The sequence below is a fragment of the Watersipora subatra genome, chromosome 2, assembly GCF_963576615.1.
Source record: "Watersipora subatra chromosome 2, tzWatSuba1.1, whole genome shotgun sequence".
Taxonomy (NCBI): domain Eukaryota; kingdom Metazoa; phylum Bryozoa; class Gymnolaemata; order Cheilostomatida; family Watersiporidae; genus Watersipora; species Watersipora subatra.
In genome coordinates this window covers 39,579,805-39,588,052 of record NC_088709.1, presented here as the reverse complement: position 1 = coordinate 39,588,052, position 8,248 = coordinate 39,579,805, and the positions used below count along the sequence as shown (strand labels likewise).

At 36.1% G+C, this 8,248-nt stretch overlaps 1 protein-coding gene across 3 annotated transcripts in view; it reads left to right on the top strand.

Annotated features, from left to right (window-relative positions):
• The first annotated feature begins 72 nt into the window (after nt 1–72).
• LOC137386886 (uncharacterized) overlaps nt 73–8,248 on the top strand; it is a 36,199-nt gene continuing 28,023 nt past the window's right edge. Inside the window, exons 1-7 of one of the 3 annotated variants that reach the window (XM_068073076.1) lie at nt 73–164; nt 1,047–1,111; nt 1,268–1,331; nt 4,293–4,340; nt 5,963–6,131; nt 7,604–7,691; nt 8,044–8,160. In XM_068073076.1, the coding sequence (XP_067929177.1) occupies nt 1,079–1,111; nt 1,268–1,331; nt 4,293–4,340; nt 5,963–6,131; nt 7,604–7,691; nt 8,044–8,160 (519 nt within the window). In that variant the 5' untranslated portion in view covers nt 73–164; nt 1,047–1,078. Of the gene's footprint in view, nt 165–381; nt 400–567; nt 639–1,046; nt 1,112–1,267; nt 1,332–4,292; nt 4,341–5,962; nt 6,132–7,603; nt 7,692–8,043; nt 8,161–8,248 lie in introns of those variants that run through there. The other 2 variants (XM_068073079.1, XM_068073077.1) reach the window with 2 other exon arrangements.

The following is an 8,248-nucleotide window of genomic DNA, read 5'->3' as shown; positions in this document are numbered from 1 at the left end:
GGCACGTGAAGAGAAGGTAACTCTTTGATTGGCTAACGACCGGAAAAGTGACCGTGACGTCAGAATGTTTAGGCGTAATCTCCGCCATCTTTTCTTTTTCGTCAGCAGCGGAGAGAACTCCGTTTGATAGCTCAATCCACTGCAGCTCGCTGATCTCCACAGTTGTAAGTTCGAAGCATTTGTTAACATAGTTATTACCACGTATCTGTATTTAAAAATTATTTTAAAACAATCTAGTAAATGCTGCAACGTGTATGATAATACTCACTTTTTGTAGAGCTATATTGATTATTGCCTGCTCTTGCCCTGCAACGGTAAGACACGGTAGCCGTTTATTTACAGCCAACAGGAGTTGTCAGTTACCACCATATCTTCTTTTGCACGCGCGTTCCATAATAGGTATTATGAATTGGATAAAATCTTATTTGTTCACGTCTCTTGATGCATGTATATCCGTGTAAGATGAACTAATAATCTGCATTGGCCAACCAAAACTATTGTAGTGATCATCCGCCGTTTTTTCCAAAACCCATGTAGAACAATTACTTTATGTTAATTGGCGCCAATGTCCGACCCTTGGGCATGTATAGAATCCATGCCAGTTGATTGAAGCATTACTGCAGATGGTTCGAAACAACGTATGTACGACTAACGATTCTCGTTTTGTTTTATTCAAATTGTCACCCTTTCAGCATGACTACTACCAAAGCCGACTTAGTTGCTTATGATCATTTTTGAAATATTCATTGGTGTGTATACCTGCCAACTCTCACGCATCAGGCGTGAAACTCACGCAATCACCCCAAAGAAAAAATAAAAATGCGTGAGATTTTTGCCCCAATTTCCACATTTTTATATATACTATCATTGACACACCAATTGCCCCAAAACCAAATCTCACGCATTTCCCCACTCTTGGGTTGGCAGGCCTGTTGGTGTGTTTGTCATCTTTAGTCGCTCCAAAGTGCTGTCTATTGAAATCCTGATTTGTTATCTATCTTGTAACAGTGCCAACGTTTTATACTACTATAATATTTATATTGTAGGTTTATTAAAAAGTGCTGGATAGTTGAAAGAAATGCCTCCTAAGAAAGCTGCTGCCGTGACTAAGGTGTGACTCTTGCATGTAAAAATAAGGGTTTTCATTGTTGTAGCTCTGCTAGTACTATATATAATTATAATAATTATGTAAATACTTCTAATAGATTGATAATAGTAAATGATAACCAGTTGATGTTTGTAGTAAGTGTCATTTGTTTTGCTTCAGGTGGAATCGCCTAGTCGTCGGAAAGTAGGTAGGCCCAAAAAGGTGCAATCCGAGCAAGAGGAAGGTTAGTATCACGAGACATTCGATTTGCATCACTTCAAATTTTGAGTCGGTCTTCATCCGTAGCTATTCATTTGTTGCACTATTGATCAACAAAGATGTATTTATGTTAGTGTTTTATCTATGTTAGTGTTTCATCTATGTTTGACTGATTTATTTTGTACAAGTAGCTCGTCGATGATTCTCTGCTGAAAATATCTAAACATCTATGTCTGCCTACTCTACTCAGCTAGAATGTATGTGGACTAATAAGTGTATCGGGTGGTCTGGTTTAGTCAATTGTCCAGTTCATGCCTGTATGTAGGTCTATGTCCAGTTCATGCCTGTATGTAGGTCTATGTTCAGTTTATGTATGTTTTCTTTTGTCCCAATTATGCCTATAATATACTGGCAAAATCAGATTTATAAGGCCTATACCGATAGCGCTACATACTGTGCACTTTAATACGCTGTACCCAAGTATTCAGCATGTGAGGAAAATAATTTCAGTTTATATAGAAAAATGTAAAGGATATATTCACCTCCTATGGCTTCCTTTTTGAAAAAATGGTGAAAAATAGGAGCCAGAATTTTTCTAATCGAAACATTCATCTGCAGTGTACATCACTAGCGTATGAATTTGTGTTTGTAATACTTCGTGTAAATAGAAATTTTTGCTAACTTTTTAAGCTGAAAATTTTTGTAAAATACCACCAAGGTTAGACAACTTGGTTGCAAAAATTTCCATTCGCTCAAAGTATTACAACTGTTGCTACTACGTCAAACATAGTTCAAACCTAATTCCGACTTATGTTGTAATTTTCTAACTTTTATTGATCGTATAAAATTATATTCTACCATCATGAGTGTTGAATAGTACACAATTGATTTGATTGAAAAATTGATCACCTCCTTGTGAGCTATTTATTTAAACGACTTCAATAGACAGGTGTTTCTTACAAATAATTCTCTAAATTTTTACCTACTTAGTTGTTATGATCTGCAAGTTTATGTACGTTATATCAATGTACACTACTGTATGGTGTTTTTACGTTCGAGGCAGACGTAGTGGGTAACAGCTGTATGAGAGAGACTTGGAGCAACACCTTCGGTGCAATAAACTTGTGTGACCCTACATAATAAAAACTTTAAAATAAGCTTCAACAAAATTAGCTTACCAAACACACACCTGAAGCAGTTTTAATCTTTTTACGAAAGTTCATTTTATCATTGTATTATTTTAGCATCTGTTTTTGGTTAGGCGGTCTTTTTGCCTCACTTTTATTACAACTTTCATCCAACCTTTCAAAACCTTTTTCAAACTTATGTGAGGATAGAGACCAAGTGATGCTGTTCTCGAAAATGGCCTCTCGCATACTTGGCCATATAGTGTAGGGGCCATCGAGAACCAGCTCATATCTCAAAGATTATTCGTATCTCAAGGAAGAAACTTGCTAGAAAGCCAGCTTGTTTCTTGTAGGTTGGGCCCTCGTTTGGCAACGAGTACCATAAAACTAATAGTATTCGTTTTAACAGAGGCCAACTCTGATTTCTCCAGTAATTTAATTTATCACTACTGAGTGCCTGCCGTTGCCAGGGTAATGCAAAAGTTTTTGTATGGCAAATTTATTTTTATATAGCAAATTCAACATTTATCATCATAACTTTCAAACTTCATACCATGAGAAAAGTGTATTGTGCAGTTTAAATAAATTAAGAGAAAACCTAAAACAACTGTAAAGGTCTTTAAATGTGAAGTAATTAGCAAGTGATGAGTAATGGCTAGCTGTTTTGCAATGATTACAATGAAAAGTGATACGAATACAATCAAAATGGACTGATAGAACAAAATAAAATCATGATTATGTTGAATTAATAATAATGATGAGTACATAATAATTTTTGTATAAGAAAGGTTACTGTTGCTGCAAAAGCTATCCATTAAAATTTTGAATACGACGATATTGCTACCTCTCGATAGTGACACAAAAGTAAAAATAAGATATCGGACTGTCTTTGAGTGTTACTTTGTCTGACCCAACCGAGAGAGGAGAATAAATTCCTGCTTGAATTTCCATGTGAACATTTTCGGTTTTACAATTTCTAACCCTTTGCAATAACCGGATATTGAAGGTGAGCCGTTACAGTCGCATTGTAACAGGACATTTAAAATTGAAATGGCGCATTCTAAAATTACAAATTAAAAAAATGGTAATGGAGTTTGAAATGGTTTTCAAAAATTTTTAAAACGAATAGCAAATGCAAAAGGTAATATTAATTTATAATAAAAGGTACATACGCATTTAGGCTTGTAACCTGCAATCACAATAATTAGACCATAGATAATGCGGCTGTGAAGATAAGAAAGGCTTAGCCTTGTGGCTAGGTGTGAGTGTTTGCACATACACTTGTGGTTAGGTGTGAGTGTTTGCACATACACTTGTGGTTAGTACTGAGTGTTTGCACATACACTTATGGTTAGGTGTGAGTGTTTGCACATACACTTGTGGTTAGGTGTGAGTGTTTGCACATACACCTATGGTTAGGTGTGAGTGTTTGCACATGCACTTGTGGTTAGGTGTGAGTGTTTGCACATGCACTTGTGATTAGGTGTGAGTGTTTGCACATACACTTGTGATTAGGTGTGAGTGTTTGCACATACACTTGTGGTTAGGTGTGAGTGTTTGCACATACACTTGTGGTTAGGTGTGAGTGTTTGCACATACACTTGTGGTTAGGTGTGAGTGTTTGCACATACACTTGTGGTTAGGTGTGAGTGTTTGCACATACACTTGCAGTTACAATCGTCATGAGTTTAATTCCAGTTTTATGTGGATTTTTCATTGATAGGCTTTTGTAAATATAACTGCACACAGGGACACTAGAAACCAAAAGTCACGCAAAAGACAAATTGAAATTCATATATACAGTACATGTATATGGATGGTATAGAAATAGTATATTTGTTATGTTTTCATTTTTACAGGTGATGCGGCAGAGCAAGAACCAGAAATAGAAGCACCTAGCCCAGCTCGTAAGTGTAGACCCTTTGTCTCCTTGTTTACAAGCTTCTATTTTTCCTTCTGGTAAACAGGGCCTATAGGCCTGCAAGGAAAGCAAGTTTATCTCGCTATGCAGCACAATACCGTGGGACTAACATATCTTGAAATGATACACAAAGGTCAAAGTTTTTCGAAATGTTCAGTCCCTTATTCCGTTGCTAGCTTACTGGAACCTCTAATTGCAAGAGACTACATATAAAATATTCGAGTTAAAAACATCGTTTTGTAAAAGTTTGCTTTAAAGTATGAAAGATTTTATCTAGATACGAAAGGCAGAGAGGTCTTTCATATTTTGTCCCATTGGCCTCGTACTTTTGGCCTGTTTGCTTCTTGTGGGTATGACATACAATGTGTCTCACTCAGTTTTATTTGTTAGTGAAAGTCAGTACGTCGAAGTCAGTAAAAGACAAGTGTTTTGTCTTTGCTCATTGTGTAATTGGGAGTTATCATTTATCACATACAGGACAACTTTGGCTTTTAGCAATTCAAATTCTGTGTTTTCCACATGATAGATTTTCAGTTCGTGGTCTTATATAACGACCTCTACTTCCATAAAACTGCCCATTGGCAACAGGATTTGTGAGCCTGTCAAACAGCATACACTGAATCAGTTTTTAATTTTCAAAAATTGTGAGCAATGGCTAATTGGATGCTATTTTAAAATAATTATTAACCCATTACTCAGTGGAAATCAGGATATCTTTGTCATAATCTCCCATTTTCAACATCTGAAGGTATAGCCCTTTGTCTTGTATATAAAATTGTATAATTCATCTAGGTTATACAGTGACTGGGTCTCACTGGTTTCTGAATAATATACCGTAAAACCTCTAATTGAACGCCACCTCTATTTTAACGCCGCCTCTATTTTAACGCCAACTCCATTTGACCGCTACTTTGACTGTCTTTGATATTTATGAACCCATCATATCAAGTGATCAGTAGAAAAGTGTCCACAAAATCGTATTAAACACGGCTTACAATGGATCGATGCTCATAACCCCACTTCTATTGCACATAAACAGACAGTTTTGGCTGCAAACTATAGCAAACATCTCGATAAGTGCAATGAGAGTTTATTCAACACTGTTAAATATAGATCATATAAAATAAAAGTATGTCTTCAAATTTAGAAGTAAATAAAAATTGAAAATGCCAACAACTTGCGCAGAAGGGCACAGGCTATAATATCATCGCGGGTCAATTGCAAGCAATAGATAACAACTGATAGAGATATTTCGCAGTTTCTTGATGCATTTTTATTAAGAGATTTTTGACAAGTTGGAGGTAAGTTAGTTAGCAGATTTATTGCATCCAAAAGGTTTAATATCGCTCCACCGAAAAAAAAGAAGCAAAATCTAGGTGACATTCATTTCGCCCGTAATAGAGCTAATTTATTTTCCAGTAATTCTGCCCAGCCATTTTAAAAGTAGACCGCCAGCCTCTATTTGAACGCTGCCTCCAATTGACCGCAACTATTAATAGAGGAAGGGTTGAAAAATAGACCGCCATGGCGTTCAATTAGAGACTTTACGATAAACAAAATTATGATTCTGCTATGTTTTTGGATTTGGTTGAGTGACATTGTTTACAGCAAGGAGGCGAGGTAGGAGGAGGACCAAGGGTGTCCCAGCAGAAGATGAGGAAGAAGCGGAAGCGACTGTGGTTACACTCAATATGGAGGACCTAATAGACTTACCTCCAGAGGTTGTGGCATCTCCTTCAAGAAAAAGAAAAGCCCCTACTAAGTCTGCTGCCACCAAGTATGTTACCATTATACTTAGGAAGTGTATTATCATGTTTGTTGTTTAGAAAATTCTAGTAGAGTTACTAAATTCTTCGACCTTTCATTTTCAGAGGAGAGATCTTGTGCTTGCAGTATTCATGGAATATTGTTGTGGTACATTTATACTTGCACCAACAGTGTTCAGTGGAACTAGCACTAGATTTAGCCTTCAATGGCAAACTTTGACTGGGCATCATTAGGACATTTCGCTTCTTAGAAACGTACATATTTTTTTGAAGATTTGTATTAATCAGACTGATTAAAGGGGATGCAGGTAAAGGTAGTCCTTTATTTGTATTAATAAGACTGATTAGATGGGATGCAGGTAGAGTTAGTCCTTTAATTGTATTAATAAGACTGATTAAAGGTGACGCAGGTAAAGGTAGTCCTTTATTTGTATTAATAAGACTGATTAGAGGGGATGCAGGTAGAGTTAGTCCTTTATTTGTATTAATAAGACTGATTAAAGGGGATGCAGGTAAAGGTAGTCCTTTATTTGCGTTAGCAAGAATTTAACTTTATATAGTAGAATAATTGAGAAGCTTGACCATCTTAATAAACCGTCTACTAGTGAATTTGGGCAGAGGTTCAGGTGCGCACGAATCCAATCAATAAAATATGAATGACTGGAAAGTAAAACTGGCTGAAAGTTTGTTCAAAAATCTGCAACATTAACCTAAAAAATATTAATGTTTTTTTAATTTTTATCCATTAGATTTTCCTCACTTATTTGATGTTTCCATTGGCTGATTCGGCTACAATGTTTGCTAAATACCTTTTTTATTTCAATGAGTGAAGTTGATAACCATATTTCTTTGTTTTCTGTAGTTAACTCAGTCTCTTAGTTTTTTAATTTATCCTCGAGTCTACTGTCCTGCTAAACTTATTTGTCAAGCCATGGTGGCAGTTTTCATTTCTTACAAATCTTGATGTTGTTTTCACACATGTCTGGACCCTACCAAGAAGAGTCTTTGTGAAATCTTCAACCATATGATCAACTGAGCTGCTCAATCAAAATAGTTCCATTTCTTATCTGAAAATCCTATTGCGATAGATTCATGACTAATGTGTGAATAATCAATACATAAAATTTTTACCTTCTCTGGGGGAGGCCAGTTCTAATTTTCCTAATTATAAAATTTAAGAAGTAATCACTTATATAGATAACTCGGGTGTTTTTATATGAGATAGCTTGTTAGTGTTTATGTAGTCAATCACTAAAAATGCTCATATTTAATAATACCCATAAACAGAAAGCATGTGTAACCACCTGCTTGTTACTCCTTCATTACTTATAGTTTTGTATCTCACTACTCGTGTTGTTACCTCTCACTCTCCTCTCAGCTTGTGATTCCTTCGATGGTGCCCTACTTCATTAACCATTTGGGGAGCGTATAATTTTTCAGCGTTTTTTAATCCATAGCCTTACATTTTTTTGCAATATTTTAGAAAGAGCAAGGCTGAAGCTGCTGCTAAGGACATGGGAGGAAGTGGTGATACCGAGAATCTCATACAATGCTCACTTTGTGATGCTAAGGTAGGTATATTCTGTCAACTGTTGAAGTCATGACTAGATGTTCTCATCTATTCTAACAGACGTTGCATAGTTTCAGTGAAATAGTTATAGTCTATTTTTAGTTATAGGAATCATTCTATTCTGACCATTCTAACATTGCTCTTTATATCAGATTCAACTTGTTGTCCAAAGCTTTTTATCTTTCATCTTGCAAGTCATCACAGGTTTTTACTATTCACGGTCTTATCAGTGTTTGTGTTTAATTCATTTTCACACATCTATCTTTTCAGGTACCTCCAGGCTCATTTATTGTTCAGGTTAAAAATGTTATGTGACTGTCCTTATGGAATAACTCAATACTTATCTGCCATAGGTTGTTCAATTGGTGAGACATATTAGAGCTCAGCATGGTGATGACCCCGATTATGACAGTAAGATCAAAGAAGCACGGTCCTTAGAAGCAAAGGTTCAGAGCTCTGTTCCCAAAAAGGTGACCAGTTTAACTGTCTTTGAGTCTTTGCTAAATGATGCTATTCTCTGTCTTAAAGGAGGCTACAGCTTTGTAGGTGCTCTCTCAC